This window comes from Oncorhynchus kisutch, linkage group LG8 (genome assembly GCF_002021735.2).
Source record: "Oncorhynchus kisutch isolate 150728-3 linkage group LG8, Okis_V2, whole genome shotgun sequence".
NCBI lineage: Eukaryota > Metazoa > Chordata > Actinopteri > Salmoniformes > Salmonidae > Oncorhynchus > Oncorhynchus kisutch.
The window spans coordinates 73,752,150-73,775,928 of record NC_034181.2 but is presented as its reverse complement, the minus strand read 5'-3'; the positions used below and the strand labels follow the sequence as shown (position 1 = coordinate 73,775,928).

Genomic DNA, 23,779 nt, shown 5'->3' with positions numbered 1-23,779 from the left:
CTCTCTCTCCCTCTCTCTCTCTCTCCCTCTCTCTCTCTCTCTCTCTCTCCCTCTCTCTCTCCCCCCTCTCTCTCTCTCTCCCCCCCCTCTCTCTCTCTCTCCCCCCCCCCCCTCTCTCTCTCTCTATCTCTCTCTCTCTCTCCCCCCCTCTCTCTCTCTCTCTCTCCATTTCTCATAGCACTGAGGGTGAAGGGGATGTATTGCTCTCTCTCTCTCCCCCCCCCCCTCTCTCTCTCTCCCCCCCCCTCTCTCTCTCTCCCCCTCTCTCTCTCTCTCCTCTCTCTCCCTCTCTCTCTCCCTCTATCTCTCTCTCTCTCTCTCTCCCCCCCCCTCTCTCTCTCTCTCTCTCTCCCCCTCTCTCTCTCTCTCTCCATTTCTCATAGCACTGAGGTTGAAGGGGATGTATTGCTGACTGCTGGCATGATCCTCTACATGTTCCCCAGTGTTGGACAACGTATTTTCACCGCTGCTCTCCTGTGAGTGAACAGATTTACACCCGGATCGGATTCCCCTGAGGGGGCATCCTTCCTCAATGACTGATTGCATGTTTAAATGGCCCGAGATAGACTAGTGTTGTATTTAATGGCTTTGTGGTTGAACAATATCATCACGGCAGCAGACACTATAAACTTCCCCTGTACAGTTGAAAGAATATGCATCCTCTGTGAACTGGAGGGTGTTAATTGGCTACGGTTACGATCGGAAGACAAGATCATGCCTTCTTTGGCAGTTCAGATTCCGTGAGTTTGTGCCAACTGGCGTGAGATGATGATAAAGGTGAGTGAAAAATGGATTCTCAGGCTGCAAACACATGAGGGAGGTCTATCGTCCTGCGCTTGGCGATGTCAAACAGACCACACACATGTTAAAACTCCACCCAGCACAACCCCCTCCCTGCTCCCCTTCTCCCGTCTGCTGACCCCCAGCCACTCTACTGACCTTCCTGTGGTCTATAGTGAGTTGGCAATCCAGGGGATATGGCCTGAGCAGCAGCAGAAGCATGGAAACTCTGTGTGTGACAGATAGCATACTGAGCTATAATACATTTAACAGCTTTTTTACAGAGAAAAGGTATTATAATCTAAAATGGAGACAATTAAAACAAAACGATTAAATTGAGTCATGCATAGTGCGTGATCAGCAGCTGCAGTGTGATACAACATGTTTATGATGAGTCTGTTCAGTGTACACCAAAGTGATTGTAAGTGACAAGTGATATCTCACCTCAGAATCCAGATACAAAGTTCCCTCATATCTCCTAGATTTTGAGGGCTACAGTACCTAAAAAATTGATATGTTGTATTTGCAGACATAATGACATTAATAACACAGCAATAAAGCAGTAATATCATATTTAATACAACACTTTCTCCTCAAGACCACATGCAGTGTCTGGTCTGCTCTTTAGTGTCTCAGTTTGTTTGAAGGTCCTGATCATAGACTCAGGGGAACATGGCTTCTGCCCACTTTACCATGTGTGTTGACCCTTGACCCTTACCCTGGTCCTAATGAGTGGCCACCCACTGAAACAGGACTCCATTTTCAGATGGCTGGACTGCAGTGACACTTTTATCACTGTGCTTGTAGTAAAAACTCATCTGTGATGTATCTCTCAAAATAAACCACACTTGGTATGATGAATGTGAGGGTTTAAAGATCCCAACTTAAACATAGACCTATCTGTTTTGTTTGTCTCACACTGGGGCAATTCCACTCCATGTGAGGTTTGGAAAGTTCCATTGTCATTAAATAAATAATATTCACAATATCTATTTACTTTATTTTCACAAAAGCCTCAAATTTAATTTATCCAAAAACATGTAGGCTATGCCTATTACTTAAAACGTCTTTAAAACGTATTATGAGGCTGGGCTATTACAAATATGATTTAGTTGTGGTAAACACCATCACAATTGCAGGCATGTATATATCTGTGTTATCAACAAATAGAAAGCTGGCTGCACCCTGCGCAAAAAGATCGACATTCTGTCAAACCCGACAGGGACGGGACAGGAGGCTCTCGTCCAGGCTGAGGGGTTTTGATTTCAAGTGTGAGCGCGCAGAAGCGAGTCATTAAATTACACTTTCAAAATCTGAAATCCTAAGCGATTTAATAGAAACATAGCATGTAGGCTACCATTTGAATTTTCTTTGAAAGAAATGAGTCGACAAACAAAAACACTACAAGCATAATTATGGATAAATTACTAAAATGTAAATAATTTAATCAATTGCATTATAATGTTTCCTTATGTATTATATGATTACGATTAGGCTATTATGATTATTATTAGGCCTATAGTATTACACTTTCTTAAAACGTAAATGGTCTGTTCCTACCTTGGATGACTGTGTTTGTGTTTGCTACCTTGTTGCTTTCTCCAGTGCAGTATTGCTGCTTCTCAATGGTAAATTGTGGCGCCAGTTATCCTCATAATCCAAGTTATCGACAGAGTTCAATCCAGGTGTAAAAAAGTTACTACAACCGAATCAATTAATCCATTTTAAAACCGCTCCAAATATCCAAACGTTCTGTAAACGTGCTGGTCACTGGTCAACATGACACTATTCCGTTCATTTTCACTCTCTCTCTCTCTCTCTCTCTCTCTCTCTCTCTCTCTCACGCACGCTCTCTGTATCCCTGGCGTCCTGAAACACAATTCTACTCAGAGAGAATGAAAGTCATGGGAACGACAGAGAAGAAAACAACTTGTTGCGCCCCCTGCTGCCTCTCTTACTCTCTCTACTGTATAAAACACCCCGCATGGTGTGGGCATGGACTCTACAAGGTGTTGAAGGCTTTCCACAGGGATGCTGGCCCATGTTGACTCCAATGCTTCCCACAGTTGTGTCAAGTTGGCTAGATGTTCTTTGGGTGGTGGACCATTCTTGATGCACACAGGAAACTGTTGAGCATGAAAAACCCAGCAGCATTGCAGTTCTTGACACAAAGCATTGCGCCTGACACCTACTAGCATACTCCATACAAAGGCACTTAAATATTTTGTCTTGCCCATTCACCCTCTGAATGGCACACATATATAACCCATGTCTCAATTGTCTCAAGGCTTAAAAATCCTTCTTTAACCTGTCTCCTCCCCTTCATCTACACTGATTAAAGTGGATTAAAGTGACCACCTGGATTCACCTGGTCAGTCTATGTCATGGAAATAGCAGGTGTCCTTAATGTTTTGTACACTAAGTGTATATATTTTTCTAAATGTTTTATTAACTCAGAAATATGTCCTAGTTCCTAAGGTTTGTCAGACTTTCATAATCATCTATAAGATATGTTCTCCTCCTCCGGTAGAGTCTCTGAGAGTCTTTCTCTCCTGGATGGCCACTACCATCCTCTCACTGCTGAAATATGGACTATGACAATTCTTCATGACTACAGAGCCCAGAGTGTAGAGACCAGACGACGTAAGGGCTATCACTGTCATTACTGCAAGTGCCATAGGCTTGACAACCGCAATCAATTAATTGGGCCACAGGATAATAACTTGTCACCCTTTAAGGCAACACAAAGGTCAAAGTTATCCAACTGTCTGTCACGACTTCCACCGAAGTCGGTCCCTCTCCTTGTTCGGGCGGTGTTCAGGGGGGTAATACGGAGATAATTAGTCTCTTCCTAATTGACTCTCCTGCATTTCCCTTGGTGCTGGGCCTACCCTGGTTAGCTTGTCATAACCCCACTGTTTCTTGGCCACAGAGGGCTCTCACAGGGTGTTCGCGAGAGTGCTCAGGTAGGTGTTTAGGGGTTTCCGTTGGAAAATCCAGACCAGGTCTCCACCGTGCGCATTCCCCCTGAATATGCCGATTTGGCTCTCGCCTTCTCCAAAAAGAAGGAGACTCAATTACCACTGTTAAGCGGTTCTTCCTGGGAAGGAGAGGAGGACCAAAATGCAGCGTGGTTGAAATTCATGTTTGTTTTTAATAAGAAAACTATACATGAATAAACTACAACTACATACGTCTCAGAATCTCTGGAGCAGGGGTACATTCGGCCCTCCACTTCACCTGCCTCCTCGAGTTTCTTTTTTGTGAAGAAGAAGGATGGAGGTCTGCACCCGTGCATTGACTATCGAGGTATCAACCAAATCACTGTGAGGTACAGCTATCCGCTGCATCTCATAGCCAGTGGATAGAGTCAATTCACGGGGCGCGCTTCTTCACAAAATTGGATCTCAGGAGCGCTTACAACCTGGTGCGTATCACAGAAGGGGACCAGTGGAAGCCGGCATTTAGTACCATCTCAGGGCACTATGAGTACCTCGTCGTGCCGTACGGGTTGATGAATGCTCCATCAGTCTTCCAGGCCTATGTAGATAAGATTTTCCGGGACCTGCACGGGCAGGGTGTATTCTGATATACTCCACTGCAGGAGCCGAGCATGTGTCCCTGTTGCGCAGGTGCTTGGTCGACTGTTGGAGAATGACCTGTACATCAAGCCTGAGAAATGTCTGTTTTTCCAACAGTCCGTCTCCTTCCTAGGGTACCGCATTTCCAAGTCAGGGGTGGAGATGGAGAGTGACCGCATTTCTGCCGTGCGCAATTGTCCAACTCCCACCACGGTAAAGGAAGTGCAGCGGTTTCTAGGGTTTTCCAACTACTACCGGAGGTTTATCCCGGGCTTTGGTCAGGTAGCAGCTCCCATTACCTCACTGCTGAAGGGGGGACTGGTACGTTTGCAGTGGTCGGCTGAGGCGGACAGGGCTTTTGGTCAGCTGAGGGCTCTGTTTACCTCGGCTCCCGTGTTGGCTCATCCGGATCCCTCTTTGTCGTTCATAGTGGAGGTGGACGTGTCCAAGGCTGGGATAGGAGCCATGGGTACGCCACCAAAGCTCCGCCCCTGTGCCTTCTTTTCGAAGAAGCTCAGCCCGGGGGAGCGAAACTATGACGTGGGGGACCGGGTGTTGTTGGCTGTCGTCAAGGCTTTGAAGGCGTGGAGACATTGGATTGAGGGGGCTAAACACCCTTTTCTCTTCTGGACTGACCACCGCAATCTGGAGTACATCCGGGCGGTGAGGAGACTGAATCCTCGCCAGGCAAGGTGGGCCATGTTTTTTACCCGTTTTGTTTTCACCCTGTCCTACAGACCAGGTTCCCAGAATGCGAAGGCAGATTAACTGTCCCGGATGTATGACACAGAGGAGCGACCCATGGATCCCACTCTCAGACTCCCGGCCTCTTGCCTGGTGGCACCGGTAGTGTGGGAGCTGGACGAGGACATTGAGCAGGCATTGCGTACAGAACCCGCTCCCATTCAGTGTCTGGCTAGGTGTCTGTACGTTCCGTCTGCTGTCCGCGACCGGCTGATCTATTGGACCCATGCGTCACCCTCCTCTGGTCATCCTGGTATTGGTCGGACGGTGCACTGTCTTAGTGGAAAGTACTGGTGGCCCACTTTAGCTAAGGACATGAGGGTTTATGTTTCCTCCTGTTCGGTGTGCGCCCAGTGCAAGGCTCCTAGACACCTGCGCAGAGATAAGTTTACAACCCTTAACCGTTCCACAACGGCCGTCATTGCACCTGTCGGTGGATTTCCTGACTGATCTTCCTCCTTCACAGGGTAACACCACGATCCTGGTCGTTGTGGATCGTTTTTCTAAGTCCTGTTGTCTCCTCCCTTTGCCCGGTCTCCCTACGGCCCTACAGACTGCGGAGGCTCTGTTTACACACGTCTTCCGGCACTACGGGGTGCCTGAGGATATAGTGTCTGATCGGAGTTCCCAGTTCATGTCGAGGGTCTGGAGGGCATTCATGAAACGTCTGGGGGTCTCGGTCAGCCTTACCTCAGGTTTTCACCCCGAGAGTAGGTTTCTGAGGTCTTACTGCCAGGCCCGGCCCGGGGAGTGGGCAGCGTTCGTGCCCTGGGCAGAGATGGCCCAGAACTCGCTCCGCCACTCCTCCACTAACCTTTCTCCCTTCCAGTGTGTATTAGAGTATCAGCCGGTTCTGGCTCCTTGGCATCAGAGTCAGACCGAGGCTCCTGCGGTGGACGACTGGTTCCGGCGCGCGTAGAAAACATGGGACGCCGCCCAGAAAGTTGGCGCAGACCATCACTGCAGTGAGGCCCCGTGTTCGCACCTGGCTCTCGACCAGAAACCTGCCCCTCCGCCTGCCCTGTCGGAAGCTGGGTCTGCGGTTTGTGGGGCCATTTAAAGTCCTGAGGAGAATGAACGAGGTATGTTACAGATTACAGCTTCCCCCCAATTACCACATTAACCCCTCATTCCATGTGTCTCTCCTCAGGCCGATGGTGGCTGGCCCACTCCAGGAGTCTGATGTGTGGGAGATTCCTCCACCCCCTCTGGAAATTGAGGGAGCCCCGGCGTACTCCGTTCGTTCCATACTGGATTCGAGATGTTGGGCGAGGGGCCTTCAGTACCTCATGGACTGGGAGGGGTATGGTCCGGAGGAGAGATGCTGGGTTCCGGTGGAGGACGTGTTTGATCCTTCAATGCTGCGAGAGTTCCACCTTTTCAATCCAGATCGCCCTGCGCCTCGCCTTCCGGGTTGTCCCCGAGGTCGGTGTCGACGTCAGGGGGGTGGTACTGTCATGACTTCCGCCGAAGTCGGTCCCTCTCCTTGTTTGGGTGGTGTTCGGCGGTCGAAGTCACCGACCTTCTAGCCATCACTGATCCATTTTTCATTTTCCATTGATTTTGTCTTGTCTTCCATCACACCTGGTTCCAATTCCAATCCCATCAATTACATGTTGTGTATTTAACCCTCTGTTTCCCCTCATGTCCTTGTCGGTGATTGTTTGTTGTATGTCTTGATGCTATTATTATAGTGTGCGACGGGTTTTGTACCCACTTTCATTATTTTTGTATATGTTGGTTTTCAGAGTTTGTGAGCACTTATTAAACAAATCCGTTTATACCAAGTTCGTTCTCCTGCGCCTGACTTCCCTGCCACCAGCACGCACCCTTTACACTGTCCCACTCAGTCATTTGCTGAAAGATCAAATACAATGTAAAGGGTCAGGTGAAAAGACCAGGGAAAGTATGTTAAAAAATTCAGAGTAAAAAATTCAGAGTAATAATACAGTGCCTTGCAAAAGTATTCATCCCCTGTAACGGTTGTCGTTGGTGGAAGAAGGTGGAGCGTGGTAAGTGTCCATTTTAATGAAGAACAACTGAACACTGAATGACAAAAGAACAAGAGAAATAAATGAAAACCGAAACAGTCCTATATGGTGAAAACACTGGAACGGAAAATAATCACCCACAACTCAAAATGGGAAAACAGGCTACCTAAGTATGGCTCTCAATCAGAGACAACGATAGACAGCTGCCTCTGATTGAAAACCATACCAGGCCAAACACATAGAAAAAGAAAACCTAGACCTACAACATAGAATACCCGCCCACATCACACCCTGACCAAACTAAAAATAGAAACATACAAAGCAATCTACGGTCAGGGTGTGACATCCCCTTGGCGTTTTTCCTATTTTGTAACATTACAACCTGTAATCTAAATTTAATTTAATTTGGATTTCATGTAATGGACATACACAAAATAGTCCAAATTGGTGAAGTGAAATGAAAAAAAGAACTTGTTTCAAAATATTCAAAACAGAAAGGTGGTGCATGCATATGTATTCACCCCCTTTGCTATGAAGCCCCTAAATAAGATCTGGTGCAACCAATTACCTTCAAAGTCACATAATTAGTAAAATAAAGTCCACCTGTGTGCATTCTAAGTGTCACATGATCTCAGTATATATATACAGTGGGGCAAAAAAGTATTTAGTCAGCCACCAATTGTGCAAGTTCTCCCACTTAAAAAGATGAGAGAGGCCTGTAATTTTCATCATAGGTACACTTCAACTATGACAGACAAAATGAGAAGAAAAAAATCCAGAAAATCACATTGTAGAATTTTTTATGAATTTATTTGCAAAATATGGTGGAAAATAAGTATTTGGTTAATAACAAAAGTTTATCTCAATACTTTGTTATATACCCATTGTTGGCAATGACAGAGGTCAAACGTTTTCTGTAAGTCTTCACAAGGTTTTCACACACTGTTGCTGGTATTTTGGCCCATTCCTCCATGCGGATCTCCTCTAGAGCGGTGGTGTTTTGGAGCTGTTGCTGGGCAACATGGACTTTCAACTCCCTCCAAAGATTTTCTATGGGGTTGAGATCTGGAGACTGGCTAGTTCACTCCAGGACCTTGAAATGCTTCTTACGGAGCCACTCCTTCGTTCGGTGTTTGGGATCATTGTCATGCTGAAAGACCCAGCCACGTTTCATCTTCAATGCCCTTGCTGATGGAAGGAGGTTTTCACTCAAAATCTCACGATACATGGCCCCATTCATTCTTTCCTATACACGGATCAGTCATCCTGGTCCCTTTGCAGAAAAACAGCCCCAAAGCATGATGTTTCCACCCCCATGCTTCACAGTAGGTATGGTGTTCTTTGGATGCAACTCAGCATTCTTTGTCCTCCAAACACGACGAGTTGAGTTTTTACCAAAAGGTTCTATTTTGGTTTCATCTGACCATATGACATTCTCCCAATCTTCTTCTGGATCATCCAAATGCTCTCTAGCAAACTTCAGACGGGCCTGGACATGTACTAGCTTAAGCAGGGGGACACGTCTGGCGCTGCAGGATTTGAGTCCCTGGCGGCGTAGTGTGTTACTGATGGTAGGCTTTGTTACTTTGGTCCCAGCTCTCTGCAGGTAATTCACTAGGTCCCCCCGTATGGTTCTGGGATTTTTGCTCACTGTTCTTGTGATCTTTTTGACCCCACGGGGTGAGATCTTGCGTGGAGCCCCAGATCGGGGGAGATTATCAGTGGTCTTGTATGTCTTCCATTTCCTAATAATCGCTCCCACAGTTGATTTCTTCAAACCAAGCTGCTTACCTATTGCAGATTCAGTCTTCCCAGCCTGGTGCAGGTCTACAATTTGGTTTCTGGTGTCCTTTGACAGCTCTTTGGTCTTGGCCATAGTGGAGTTTGGAGTGTGACTGTTTGAGGTTGTGGACAGGTGTCTTTTATACCGATAACAAGTTCAAACAGGTGCCATTAATACAGGTAACGAGTGGAGGACAGAGGAGCCGCTTAAAGAAGAAGTTACAGGTCTGTGAGAGCCAGAAATCTTGCTTGTTTGTCGGTGACCAAATACTTATTTTCCACCATAATTTGCAAATAAATTCATTAAAATTCCTACAATGTGATTTTCTGGATTTTTTTTCTTCTCATTTTGTCTGTCATAGTTGAAGTGTACCTATGATGAAAATTACAGGCCTCTCTCGTCTTTTTAAGTGGGAGAACTTGCACAATTGGTGGCTGACTAAATACTTTTTGCCCCACTGTATATACTGTGTTATATATTTGTCTCATCATGGCCTTTGTGTCCAAAGGTGCCAGCTATCATAATGGCTTTATTCAATGGTGGGACCATGTTGATGCTGGCTGTGAATTTGCCTTTAACCTCTATGTTTCCAAACCATGGTCACGGGTGACCGCACCCAATTATAGCAACTTAATGAACTACTGTTCCGGTTGACCCATTCAAACTATACAAGGAAACACTTTCGAAAGGAGAGCTGTTCTACCCTGTCATCGACAAAAATGTGAATCCCCTGCCATCAGACGTACAGCACAGTCAGCACTGTAACTAACAATAAACAATGTGCTAAGCTCATTCCAGGACCAGGGAAAAGTAATACTCTGTCCTATGAAGTGGAACTAAGAGTACTAACTAATGTGTCCAGATCATACATTATGAGGAGGTGGTGTCTCAGTGGGATGGCTTTACGAGCAGAAACAATAGAACACACTTAAAAGCTAACTCCTCATCAGCAGCACCTCAGACTCTCAATCCATCCTTTGCTTGAGAAGTAAAACAGTTTTCTATGGGATACTTCTGGTCCATTCACCCATACACAAACACATTGCTATCTTAACTGGTATCAAATGTCTCTATTTGCTGTATGATACCTGTACACCACAGTACAGATACATATTTTGATATACATGAGTGAACTGATAGCAGAGGCTACTATCAGAGCCAACAGAGCTGGTTTGTTTACAGTATAACCAGTATTTAGTCCTGTGAAATACATCCTGCATGACAAGTAAATAATACAACACAAGGTTACTGCCAGTTTCTGTCATCACATACTCTATATGGAGAAGTATCTAGGCTTATAAACAAGCTATTACAGTGGAGACAGGTAATACACTCTGATTTGAGGATGAATTTAATGAATAAAAAGTTAATCGTCTGTCATGATAGTCTATTGTTTTGATAACACCCCACACACTGTATGAATGTCACTTTCATTGGTTGTGCATGCCACCATAATGCATTCTGTTAATACATTTCCCTAATGTCTGAATAAGTTCACAAATTACGCATGAAGAGTAACCTTGACGAAGACCTTGAGACTCATCATATCACTCAGAGCTCATGCTCAGTGGGCTTATGCAGTCTAGATTCCCACAGACAACCTGGGTTCTATATGCATGTGACAATCATTCTCGAGGAGTCCAATATTTATTCAAACATTTTTCTCTCTTACCTGAGGGCTTTTCCCTTTGCTCATATGAAAGGATTTGGGTGGATTAAGGTGAAGATTCCTCATTGACAGCAACACCTACATGGCAATATACAGTATTCATTAATATGACGGATCTTATGCAGCTCTTTGATACTACAAACACCCTGGCTGTGTTTTGCTTGTCAACAGCAGAGCTCTCCTTGGCCTGCCTCCATTACAGTGTCGAAGGAGGAACATTAGGCTGGGCATGATATAAGAGTGTGGGGGAAAATTCAGCTGGGAATACATTGCTTTGGAAGGAAGCTCTACATATGGTTTGATTTGATACCAGCATCTCTCAAAAATGTTCTCAAGAACGGAGTCTGCAGAAGTTCCCTTTTATGACCTTGTTTTGCTCACATCGAGGATGGTTGGTTCTCATGCACCAGTCCAACAGATATCAGAAGGACGCTTTCCAATGATGGATTCCAGTACCACTTCTTTCAGTCAGTGTAAAAATAAGCTTCTAAATAAAGAGTATAGACCAATAAGGCTGGTTATTACTCACCGAGTGGTATGTAAATGTCCGGCATGTTGGAGTTGATGTTGAGTTGAGCCCTGGGTTTGGGAAGTGCTGCCATGCCAGCAGTTCTCATTTACTTTCCAACAAAGGATGACTTATTACTCTCCCTCTCCTCTTATCTACTGTACCTCCCCACCAAGCACAGTGTGCTGTCACTTGTCATCAGGTTCTCTGAGGTTCTCCCTAAAGTATGTTTGTGTGAATCTGACTCAGTTTCGTCTCTATAAACTGACAACTTTTTCAATACGATGTAGTTGCATGTTGTGTCAAAGTAAAACTTCCTGAAATGTGTATAAACTTGTTGTATTTTGATTACTGTCATTATCACCCCAAATCACATGAAGTATTATGAAGAAATGAATGCACTGTTTATCTGTCAACAAAAGAAACACAGCACTGATGTTTGCTCTAAGTGAGGCAGATATTGGCACTCATTCCACAGGTCAATGTTGTAAAGTGTCAGAAAAACACTAATGAGAGAAGACTAGATGGTGTCTGGCAGCTCTAGTTATTAAAATAATTGTATTTCAAAGATTGTAACAGCCTCTATTCCCCAACAGGCCACTGTCATGAAGGAATGATTCCTGCAGGATATAAATAAGTGCATCGATGATGTCATCTCCACAGTGACGTACGTACATACCCCAACCAGAAGCCATTGATTACAGGCAACATCCTCACTGAGCTAAAGGGTAGAGCTGCCGCTTTCAAGGAGCAGGACTCTAACCCGGAAGCTTATAAGAAATCCCCTTATGCCCTCCAATAAATCATCAATCAGGCAAAGCGTCAATACAGGACTAAGATTGAATCGTACTACACCGGCTCCGACGCTCATCGGATGTGGCAAAGCTTGCAAACTATTACAGACTACAAAGGGAGAACAGCCGAGAGCTGCCCAGTGACACAAGCCTACCAGACAAGCTAAATTACTTCTATGCTCGCTTCGAGGCAAGTAACACTGAAACATGCATGAGAGCATCAGCTGTTCTCCGCAGCCAATGCGAATAAGACCTTTAAACAGGTCAATATTCACAATGCCACAGGGTAGACAGATTACCAGGACATGTACTCCGAGCATGCGCTGACCAACTGGCAAGTGTCTTGACTGACATTTTCAACTGTCTGAGTCTGTAATACCAACATGTGTCAAGCAGACCACCATAGTCCCAGTGCCCAAGAACACTAAGGTAACCTGCCCAAATGACTACCGACCCGTAGCCCTCACGTCTGTAGCCATGAAGTGCTTTTCTGTCAAAAAATGATGCAGAAAAATTCATCCATGCTTTTGTTACTTCTAGGTTAGACTACTGCAATGCTCTACTTTCCGGCTACCAGGATAAAGCACTAAATAGATGTCAGTTAGTGCTAAATACGGCTGCTAGAATCCTGACTAGAACCAACAAATTTGATAATATTACTTCAGTGCTAGCCTCCCGACACTGGCTTCCTGTCAAGGCAAGGGCTGATTTCAAGGTTTTACTGCTAACCTACAAAGCATTACATGGGCTTACTCCTACCTATCTCTCTGATTTGGTCCTGCCGTACATATCTACATGTAAGCTACGTTCACAAGACGCAGGCCTCCTAATTGTCCCTAGAATTTCTAAGCAAACAGAGCTCCATTTTTATGGAATGGTCTGCCTACCCATGTGAGAGACGCAAACTCGGTCTCAACCTTTAAGTCTTTACTGAAGACTCATCTCTTCAGTGGGTCATATGATTGAGTGTAGTTTGGCCCAGGAGTGTGAAGGTGAAAGGAACGGCTCTGGAGCAACTGCTGCTCCAGTTTCAACTGTTCTGCCTGTGATTATTATTAATTGACCATGCTGGTCATTTATGAACATTTGAACATCTTCGCCATGTTCTGTTATAATCTCCACCCGGCACAGCCAGATGAGGACTGGCCACCCCTCATAGCCTGGTTCCTCTCTAGGTTTCTTCCTAGGTTTTGGCCTTTCTAGGGAGTTTTTCCTAGCCACTGTGCTTCTACACCTGCATTGCTTGCTGTTTGGGGTTTTAGACTGGGTTTCTGTACAGCACTTTGAGATGTCAGCTGATGTACGAAGGGCTATATAAATACATTTGATTTGATTTTGAAAGGCTGGTGATGGCTCACATCAACACCATTATCCCAGAAACCCTAGACCCATTTCAATTTGCATACCGCCCCAACAGATCCACAGATGATGCAATCTCTATTGCCCTCCACACATCCCTTACACACCTGGACAAAAGGAACACCTATGTGAGAATGCTATTCACTGACTACAGCTCAGTGTTTAACACTATAGTGCCCTCAAAGCTCATCACTAAGCTAAGGACCCTGAGACTAAACACCTCCCTCTGCAACTGGATCCTGGACTTCCTGATGGGCCGTCCCCCAGGTGGTAAGGGTAGGTAACAACAAATCCGCCGTGCTGATCCTCAGAGACCTGACCATGTGGTGCAAGGACAACAACCTCTCCCTCAACGTGATTGTGGACTACAGGAAAAGGAGGGCCGAGCACGCCCCCATTCTCAATGACAGAGCTGTAGTGGAGCAGTTGAGAGTTCCAAGTTCCTTGGCGTCCACATCACCAACAAACTAACATGGTCCAAGCACACCAAGACAGTCGTGAAGAGGGCAAGACAAAACCTATTCCCCCTCAGGAGACTGAAAAGATTTGGCATGGGTCCTTAGATCCTCAAAAGGTTCTACAGCTGCACCATCGAGAGCATCCTGACTGGTTGTATTACTGCCTGGTATGGCAACTGCATGGCCTTCGACCGCAAGGCACTACAGAGGGTGCAGGAATTTCCAAGAAACTGAAGATCTCGTACAATGCTGTGTACTACTCCCTTCACAGGACAGCGCAAACTGTCCCTAACCAGAATAGAAAGAGGATTGGGAGGCCCCGGTGCACAACTGAGCTGTGTCTAGTTTGAGAGACAGACACCTCACAAGTCTTCAACTGGCAGGTTCATTAAATAGTACCCGCAAAACACCAATCTTTTGAACGGTAGTGTATGATATCGTTTTCCCCTAAATATGAGAAATGGTCTTATTTTTGCAGAACAATGTTTGACTATAATACATAAAGCACATAGCACATAAAACCATTACTCTGTCTGAGAGCAGTAGGACATTTCACTGTCTGAGAGCAGTAGGACATTACACTGTCTGAGAGCAGTAGGACATTACACTGTCTGAGAGCAGTAGTACTTACACTTGAACCACAGTTGCCTCTCCCCAAGATGCTTCTGTTTATTCAGTTGCACATCGAACATTCAATTCAGAAAACCATTTCTGATAGCTTCAATTCTGAACTCTCCCACTCCGGAAAAGCTCCAGTTTCCCTTTTCACCAATCCTGTGTAGTGCCACAGGTGTCTGGAGTTGACTTTGGAAAGCCTTGACTGTAAACCATTGACAGCACAGGCAGCGTGGAGAGTAGTTGTAGTGAGTGAGGGGACCAGGAACAGCTGGTAGTAAACCAGTCTGCACTATCGAAGCTTGCAAGAACATTCCTTTCTGAGTTCAACAGGAGAGAGAGGACCCTCTCCATTGCCCCTGGATGTCCCAGTGCAGGGTAGAGCATGCACAGGGAGGGACACTGAGGTACTGTGGAACAGCATTAGCACACGGCTCTGTCTAATGTATTAGGAGGTGGCTGGATATAGTGCTGTTCTTCAAAACAATTCAGTTAATAGTCAGAGATCAGAGGAGCCAGAGATGGTATAATATAGTATAACATACTTAGGGTTTAATGCTCAAAAGAGATAAATATAACAAAATTAAAAAACAACTTTTAATTATATGTTTTTGTGCAAAATCGTCTGTCTGATTCAGTCAAAATATTAGCTCTGAGTAATTTGATGATTGATGGATGGAGAGGAGAATACATTTCCTGCAGCATGGTTTCTTGATCAACAGAGACACTACAGGAGCAATAAACATGGAACAGTTAAGTGTTAGGGAATATTTTATTTCTAAGTACAATACAGAAAATGAGTGGTCCGAAAAGAAAACGTGTATTTTCTGCCCTTGTCATCACGCCAGGCAGAGAGAGAGAGTAACATTAAGAAGAGGATTATCATGACACAATCATTCTAGGCTCAATGAGACACACTCATTGTAATCTTCAGCTGGAGATGAAGGCTCCAGAACAGGATCTTTATGAAGGCTTTAAAGTGCAAGCAGAGTATAGAACAAACATCAATATAGTCTTTTCCATGATAATGTGCATTCAAGATTATGAGGCCCAGCTGGTGAGAACCCCCCCCCCCCAAAGTTGCCTTTAAAAGAAAAATCCACATCCATCTTCCAGTATGCTGTACCTGTTTCCATTATGCTGTACCTGTTTCTAGTATGTGTCCAGTATGCTGTACCTGTTTCTAGTATGTGTCCAGTATGCTGTAGCTGTTTCCAGTATGTGTCCAGTATGCTGTAGCTGTTTCTAGTATGTGTCCAGTATGATGTAGCTGTTTCTAGTATGTGTCCAGTATGCTGTAGCTGTTTCTAGTATGTGTCCAGTATGCTGTAGCTGTTTCCAGTATGTGTCCAGTATGCTGTAGCTGTTTCTAGTATGTGTCCAGTATGCTGTACCTGTTTCTAGTATGTGTCCAGTATGCTGTACCTGTTTCTAGTATGTGTCCAGTATGCTGTACCTGTTTCTAGTATGTGTCCAGTATGCTGTAGCTGTTTCTAGTATGTGTCCAGTATGCTGTACCTGTTTCTAGTATGTGTCCAGTATGCTGTACCTGTTTCTAGTATGTGTCCAGTATGCTGTAGCTGTTTCCAGTATGCTGTAACTGTTTCTAGTATGTGTCCAGTATGCTGTACCTGTTTCTAGTATGTGTCCAGTATGCTGTAGCTGTTTCCAGTATGCTGTACCTGTTTCTAGTATGTGTCCAGTATGCTGTACCTGTTTCTAGTATGTGTCCAGTATGCTGTAGCTGTTTCCAGTATGCTGTAACTGTTTCTAGTATGTGTCCAGTATGCTGTAGCTGTTTCTAGTATGTGTCCAGTATGCTGTAGCTGTTTCCAGTATGCTGTAACTGTTTCTAGTATGTGTCCAGTATGCTGTAGCTGTTTCTAGTATGCTGTAGCTGTTTCCAGTATGCTGTAGCTGTTTCTAGTATGTGTCCAGTATGATGTAGCTGTTTCCAGTATGCTGTAGCTGTTTCTAGTATGTGTCCAGTATGCTGTACCTGTTTCTAGTATGTGTCCAGTATGCTGTAGCTGTTTCCAGTATGCTGTAGCTGTTTCCAGTATGTGTCCAGTATGCTGTAACTGTTTCTAGTATGTGTCCAGTATGCTGTACCTGTTTCCAGTATGTGTCCGGTTTGCTGTACTGTGGGTCTTATGGAGTTTTACCAGGTCTATACCCCTCACCCTCTCACTTTCCCTGTGTGGAGAGCCTGTTGAGGCAGGCCTGACGGAAGGTTGGTCGGTCCCTCATCTCCAGCACATAGTCTCTCACCATCTCCATGAACATGGAGGGCCACAGTTTGTGGAGGGACTCCCCCTTCAGGTTGGTGTCAGATGTCCTCTGGACCTGAGCCTGTATGTACTGCTCCATCACAGCGCGGCGCTCCGATGACGACTCCATAGCACCCTCCTGAGGAGATCCAGGGAACAGAGGACTGTTAGCTTTGACACTGATGAGAGGAAGTCTCCATTGATCATCCTATTGGATAGTAATCATGTTACATTGTAAATCAGTGATCCTCAATCCTTCTCCAGGAGAGCCACTGTCTTCAATACTTTTATTGGCTAAATCAGGCGTTTCACGGCTCAAGGAGCAGGATTGAGGATCACAGCTGTAAATGTATGAAACAAGCCCTCAATAAAGCTGCTACAGTATGAAGCATCAGGTATACAGTGACAGGTAGTGGTGATGTCTACAGTAGCAGTCTATCCTGGTCCCAGATTTCTTTGTGATGGAAGAGATCTGGGACCACCAGGCTAGACTGGCTGCTTCCACTCTGCTACTGCAGTCATCACCACTGGGACCAGGCTACAGACAGAGTGATAGTCTGATAGTGCTGACCTCTGGGCTCTCCGCTCCCACACTGCAGCAGTCTCTACTGGGGTAGTTGAACAGGGCTCTGCTCAGGCCCTCTCCCAGCAGCTTGCCGTTGTCACGCAGCTCCTCTGGGCTCAAGCCTGCGCGGCGCCCACGCCCCTCCAACAGAAACTGCAGCTGACGCTTCCTAGAGAGAGAGAGAGGCAGGGAAGGAGGGAGCGAAAGAGAGAGAGAGAGGAGGGGAGAGGGAGAGCAAGAGAGAGAGAGAAAGATTTAGACAAGGCAGAAGTAGTTTTGGGGGTGGGGGTGGGGGTGGGGGTGCTGTGTTGTCTTTTACGTCCATATCAGTCCGCTAATACAAGGCTAACAAAGGCCCAGCACACTCCTTTTGTGACATTTTTTACCCTAAATGTATTTGAGTGTTTACCAGCATTTGTAACTTGAGTCTGATGATTATCTGTACAAAACAGTTAATCTGAAAATGCTTGTGGAATATAAAAATACATGCTTGATATATGTTTTCCAGTTTCTTGAAATACTTTGCAAATATATACATGTACATATTTTTTCATACTAGTCCCGTGGGAATCAAACCCACAATCCTAGCATTGCAAGCACCATGCTCTACCAACTGAGCCACATCATCACATCATATCATCACAAACCACTTGATGTGTCAATGTACTCAATTACTGTATTGTGCATTGTTCTTCTTCATGGTGATGGAAAGTCTACAGGTACAAACCTAGATGACCAACCTATGTACTATACAGTAAAGTACAAAATCTTTAATTTGATGTGGATGTTTTGTGTCCTTACCCATAACCTTTCACCATTTGATGTAAATGTTGAGGACAGTGTTTTGTTCATTCTGGATTCTATTAGAATGACAATCGCAGAGAAAGGGAAAGGGCAACAAGTCTTGCAATTCCAACTATTGAATGCTGCAAGGTACTGTTCTTAATTATACAACTACCTTATTTGCCAAAGAGGAAATGCTGAAAAAATGGTTTTGCCCACGCTACAGATGTCTATATTGGTCCGCTAATACTAGAAAAGGCTCTGTGCACTACTTTTGTAAAAAGTAATAATGTTTTTCTTAATTAATGTTTTTTTTCCTATGATTTTTCAGGGGGTGCTGCAGCACCCCTACTTCCAGCGGCTATGCAAAGGGGACAGGTGAGTTAGACAAGTCTGGGGCATCAGGGCATCCAATAGGGGCATCCACTGCCAGGGGCAGTGCCATCGTCAAAGGAGGGAATAACAAAGTATCACAATACATGTTTCGACAAATAGTAATGACATTCACTCAGTGCTCTGCATTAACACATCTGTCAAGACTGGTATCAGATACTATTACAGTCGTGCCGACATGAATTCCATGGAAGCCAAGCCAAACAATTACTACGAACAATGAATTGGGAATGATAAAGTACTTCTACATACATTTTTAAATCAGTTCTTTGTCAGTCGTATAGTTTTCAGCAGCAGGATTGGTACAGATGTAACCAGGATGAGAACATTAATAAAGGATGTTAGCTACATCAAACGTCCCTGTCCATCATTATTCATCTCATGAAATTCAGCACTGCACCAACATGTTCCAAACGCTGGTGCCAGAACTCTGGAATAGTCATTGAGACGGAGGCTGCAGGCTAAAATACCTACTGGGATAAGTGTGAGTGCTTGTGTCGGAGACAGAGAGCCTGAACACTGTATGTATAGGTGGGCAGAGGATCAACTGAGTGGTGTGTATCTATCAAACAGCCCCCATTCAGCATAGCTGAGCATGTACTCTACTGTATAATGATACTGTACAGTAGAGTGGAGGTTGAACGCAAACACCCCAGTATAACAGCCCACACCATCAACTTAATTCACTGAGAAGAAGGATGAACCACTCCTACATTGGGTTCAGGACTCCTTTCTGGCCTCCAGTAATTAGTATTGTATCACAGACATGAATGTCAAAACTATCACATCATGGTTCATACAACAGGACAAGCTGTCCTCCCCAAAAAATTGCCTAATCTTCAGGCCTTTTGGCCTTCACCCATGTTCAACAACTTTTGATTATGACTTGTCCTCAACTGCAATAAACCAAAAGCATTATAGCAGTCATAGCCTTTGCTCTGGCTACCTTCACAGCAATATCTGCCCTACCCATGACCATATGTGTTCTCTCATGGATTGTCCAAACCTAACTATGACTGTATAATGTATAGCTCGGGGTTATACATGTCTGTACTGGATCTGAAACCATTCACTGATGACTGTAGTGAACTCCCATCTTAATTATTACAGGAATACACTGGAAGGACCAAACTACAGGAAGTAGTGTGAGAGCACTGTGCACTGTGCAGAGGGGAAAGTTTAGACATGATTTTATATGGAAGGTTAAACCTTAATCAAATACAGACATATTACTGGACTTAAAAGGTTAGGGCTGTTGCAGAGTAGGTCAGTGGGCTCAGTTGGGGGAAAAAGGATGAATTCCATAAGGCAGCTCAAGGTAAAGTCTTGTTTGATACTCAGACATTTCTTCCATGCTCCGCTCTAGAAGGCCCAGGGGTGTTGTGGGTAATCATACAGAGTGAACCTGAAGGGACAGATTAGGGAAGTGAACTAACTGCCATGCTCGTCCATTTCTCACAGCGAACGATAAAAACGGCAGCTGCTAGGGACAGACAAGCACTGGCCTGTCATCTCAAGGCTTCACACAGACAGAGATATACAGTATATTTACAGTACATTACACATACCTGCGGCACACACACATGCATACATAAATACACATTCAAAGACATTCAAAGACTAATATATTAGTCAGATACACATTACACACAAAACGCTCTGGCACTCTTTCAACTTCTCAGAACATATTTTGCAGTGTACCAAGTGTATTGTGATTCATAGAGTGGAATTAATTCAAGCCAACAGGGAAGTAGGGAGATTTATGATATGAATAACCTTAGGCTGCATGTTTGATCTCCATGGAGTGGCCATCACATCAATTGTTTCTTCATCTGCCCAGAACCAGTCTATAAAAACTCTCTTTATAAGATCAAGTTAATTTCAACTAGTATTTTTGGAAAGGTCAAAGTTCATGTTATCAAACATCCTATACATATAAAATATTTATTTGACAAATCTATGCAGTATCACACAATGTCAGCAGGTCACAGCGAATACCATTTCACTGTTGATCTGAAAATAATGATCAGCTCCCGGCTATTGGTAGAGCGAGGTCCTTTGTAGCTCACTTGGTAGAGCATGGTGCTTGTAACACCTGAGTAGTGGGTTTGATTCTCGGGTACACCCATACGTAAAAATGTATGCACGTATGACTGTAAATTGTTTTGGATTAAAGCGTTGGCTAAATGGCATATATTATTGTGTTTTCTATTTTGGGCGACAGTGAGTGTGAGTTATTAAAGAGCAACTGGAAGCCAGCAGAATGGCAGTTGGCCTTTTGTTTGCCAATTAACTTTTAATAGTATTCGCCTGACAGTTCAATGGCATGTTTTGCTTTGCTTGGCTGTGTTTCAGTGACCAAGTGATATAGTTGAAGAGCTGTTGGCTGGGGAGAGGAATGGAAACGTGAGGAAGATGCCAGGTACCCACCCTACCCCTGGGACCCTGCTTCCAACCAACTCCCTATGGCTCCTTGATGTCAGGCTTTGTCTATCCTTCACACACAGACTCATTAACATACGTATACACAGACACACACAAGCACACACCCACACAGTACACAAACTCATGAACACACTCAGACAGGTTCTCTAGGGTACAGTGAACACACGTAATTAAAGTGTAGCTAATGTTTTTGTTTGATAACCTGAGTGACCGCTGTGTGTTAGTCAGTGCCAGGTACCAGGTGTAAAAATCGAATCAAATCAAATTGTATTTGTCACATACACATGGTTAGCAGATGTTAATGCGAGTGTAGCGAAATGCTTGTGCTTCTAGTTCCGACAATGCAGTAATAACCAACAAGTAATCTAGCTAACAATTCCAAAACTACTACCTTATAGACACAAGTGTAAGGGGATAAAGAATATGTACATAAAGATATATGAATGAGTGATGGTACAGAGCGGCATAGGCAAGATACAATAGATGGTATTGAGTACAGTATATACATATGAGATGAGTATGTAAACAAAGTGGCATAGTTAAAGTGGCTAGTGATACATGTATTACATAAAGATGCAGTAGATGATATAGAGTACAGTATATACGTATACATATGAGATGAATAATGTAGGGTATGTAAACATTATATTAGGTAGCATTGTTTAAAGTGGCTAGTGATATATTTTACATAATTTCCCATCAATTCCCATTATTAAAGTGGCTGGAGTTGAGTCAGTGTGTTGGCAGCAGCCACTCAATGTTAGTGGTGGATGTTTAACAGTCTGATGGCCTTGAGATAGAAGCTGTTTTTCAGTCTCTCGGTCCCAGCTTTGATTCACCTGTACTGACCTCGCCTTCTGGATGATAGCGGGGTGAACAGGCAGTGGCTCGGGTGGTTGTTGTCCTTGATGATCTTTATGGCCTTCCTGTGACATCGGGTGGTGTAGGTGTCCTGGAGGGCAGGTAGTTTGCCCCCGGTGATGCGTTGTGCAGACCTCACTACCCTCTGGAGAGCCTTACGGTTGTGGGCGGAGCAGTTGCCGTACCAGGCGGTGAAACAGCCCGACAGGATGCTCTCGATTGTGCTTCTGTAGAAGTTTGTGAGTGTTTTTGGTGACAAGGCGAATTTCTTCAGCCTCCTGAGGTTGAAGAGGCGCTGCTGCGCCTTCTTCACAATGCTGTCTGTGTGGGTGGACCAATTCAGTTTGTCTGTGATGTGTACGCCGAGGAACTTAAAACTTACTACCCTCTCCACTACTGTTCCATCAATGTGGATAGGGGGGTGTTCCCTCTGCTGTTTCCTGAAGTCCACAATCATCTCCTTAGTTTTGTTGACGTTGAGTGTGAGGTTATATTCCTGACACCACACTCCGAGGGCCCTCACCTCCTCCCTGTGGGCCGTCTCGTCGTTGTTGGTAATCAAGCCTACCACTGTTGTGTCACCCGCAAACTTGATGATTGAGTTGGAGGCGTGCGTGGCCACGCAGTCGTGGGTGAACAGGGAGTACAGGAGAGAGCTCAGAACGCACCCTTGTGGGGCCCCAGTGTTGAGGATCAGCGGGGTGGAGATGTTGATGCCTACCCTCACCACCTGGGGGCGGCCCGTCAGGAAGTCCAGTACCCAGTTGCACAGGGCGGGGTCGAGACCCAGGGTCTCGAGCTTGATGACGAGCTTGGAGGGCACTATGGTGTTAAATGCCGAGCTGTAGTCGATGAACAGCATTCTCACATTGGTATTCCTCTTGTCCAGATGGGTTAGGGCAGTGTGCAGTGTGGTTGAGATTGAGATTGCATCGTCTGTGGACCTATTTGGGCGGTAAGCAAATTGGAGTGGGTCTAGGGTGTCAGGTAGGGTGGAGGTGATATGGTCCTTGACTAGTCTCTCAAAGCACTTCATGATGACGGAAGTGAGTGCTACAGGGCGGTAGTCATTTAGCTCAGTTACCTTAGCTTTCTTGGGAACAGGAACAATGGTGGCCCTCTTGAAGCATGTGGGAACAACAGACTGGGATAGGGATTGATTGAATATGTCCGAAAACACACCAGCCAGCTGGTCTGCGCATGCTCTGAGGGCGCGGCTGGGGATGACGTCTGGGCCTGCAGCCTTGCGAGAGGTTGACACGTTTAAATGTTTTCCTCACGTGAAGGAGAGTCCGCATGTTTTGGTTGCGGGCCGTGTCAGTGGCACTGTATTGTCCTCAAAGCGGGCAAAAAAGTTATTTAGTCTGCCTGGGAGCAAGACATCCTGGTCCGTGACGGGGCTGGTTTTCTTTTTGTAATCCGTGATTGACTGTAGACCCTGCCACATACCTCTTGTGTCTGAGCCGTTGAATTGAGATTCTACTTTGTCTCTATACTGACACTTAGCTTGTTTGATTGCCTTGCGGAGGGAATAGCTACACTGTTTGTATTCGGTCATGTTTCCGGTCACCTTGCCCTGATTAAAAGCAGTGGTTTGCGCTTTCAGTTTCACGCGAATGCTGCCATCAATCCACGGTTTCTGGTTTGGGAATGTTTTAATCGTTGCTATGGGAACGACATCTTCAACGCACGTTCTAATGAACTCGCTCACCGAATCAGCGTATTCGTCAATGTTGTTGTTTGATGCAATACAAAACATATCCCAGTCCACGTGATGGAAGCAGTCTTGGAGTGTGGAATCAGATTGGTCGGACCAGCGTTGAACAGACCTCAGCGCGGAAGCTTCTTGTTTTAGTTTCTGTCTGTAGGCAGGGATCAACAAAATGGAGTCGTGGTCAGCTTTTCCGAAAGGAGAGCGGGGCAGGGCCTTATATGCGTCGCGGAAGTTAGAATAGCAATGATCCAAGATTTTTCCAGCCCTGGTTGCGCAATCGATATGCTGATACAATTTAGGGAGTCTTGTTTTCAGATTAGCCTTGTTAAAATCCCCAGCTACAATGAATGCATCATCAGGATATATGGATTCCAGTTCGCAAAGAGTCAAATAAAGGTTGTTCAGAGCCATCGATGTGTCTGCTTGGGGGGGAATATATACGGCTGTGATTATAATCGAAGAGAAT

At 45.0% G+C, this 23,779-nt stretch overlaps 2 protein-coding genes across 9 annotated transcripts in view; both read right to left on the bottom strand.

Moving 5' to 3' along the window:
* Positions 1 to 2,616, bottom strand: part of LOC109895214 (thrombospondin type-1 domain-containing protein 4-like) — a 45,332-nt gene extending 42,716 nt beyond the window's left edge. The window contains exon 1 of the mRNA XM_031831196.1: positions 940 to 2,616. Coding sequence (XP_031687056.1) covers positions 940 to 1,029 — 90 coding nt within the window. The 5' untranslated portion in view covers positions 1,030 to 2,616. The remainder of the gene's footprint in view (positions 1 to 939) is intronic.
* Positions 2,617 to 15,035: 12,419 nt separating this feature from the next.
* The window catches only part of LOC109895215 (leucine-rich repeat-containing protein 49), a 62,232-nt gene continuing 53,488 nt past the window's right edge, over positions 15,036 to 23,779 (bottom strand). For 4 of the 8 annotated variants that reach the window (XM_031831194.1, XM_031831193.1, XM_031831192.1 and 1 more), the window contains 2 exons: positions 17,124 to 17,286; positions 15,036 to 16,691 (listed from right to left, as the gene is read on the bottom strand). In XM_031831194.1, the coding sequence (XP_031687054.1) occupies positions 16,470 to 16,691; positions 17,124 to 17,286 (385 nt within the window). In that variant the 3' untranslated portion in view covers positions 15,036 to 16,469. The remainder of the gene's footprint in view (positions 16,692 to 17,123; positions 17,287 to 23,779) is intronic. The other 4 variants (XR_004210901.1, XR_004210903.1, XR_004210904.1 and 1 more) reach the window with 4 other exon arrangements.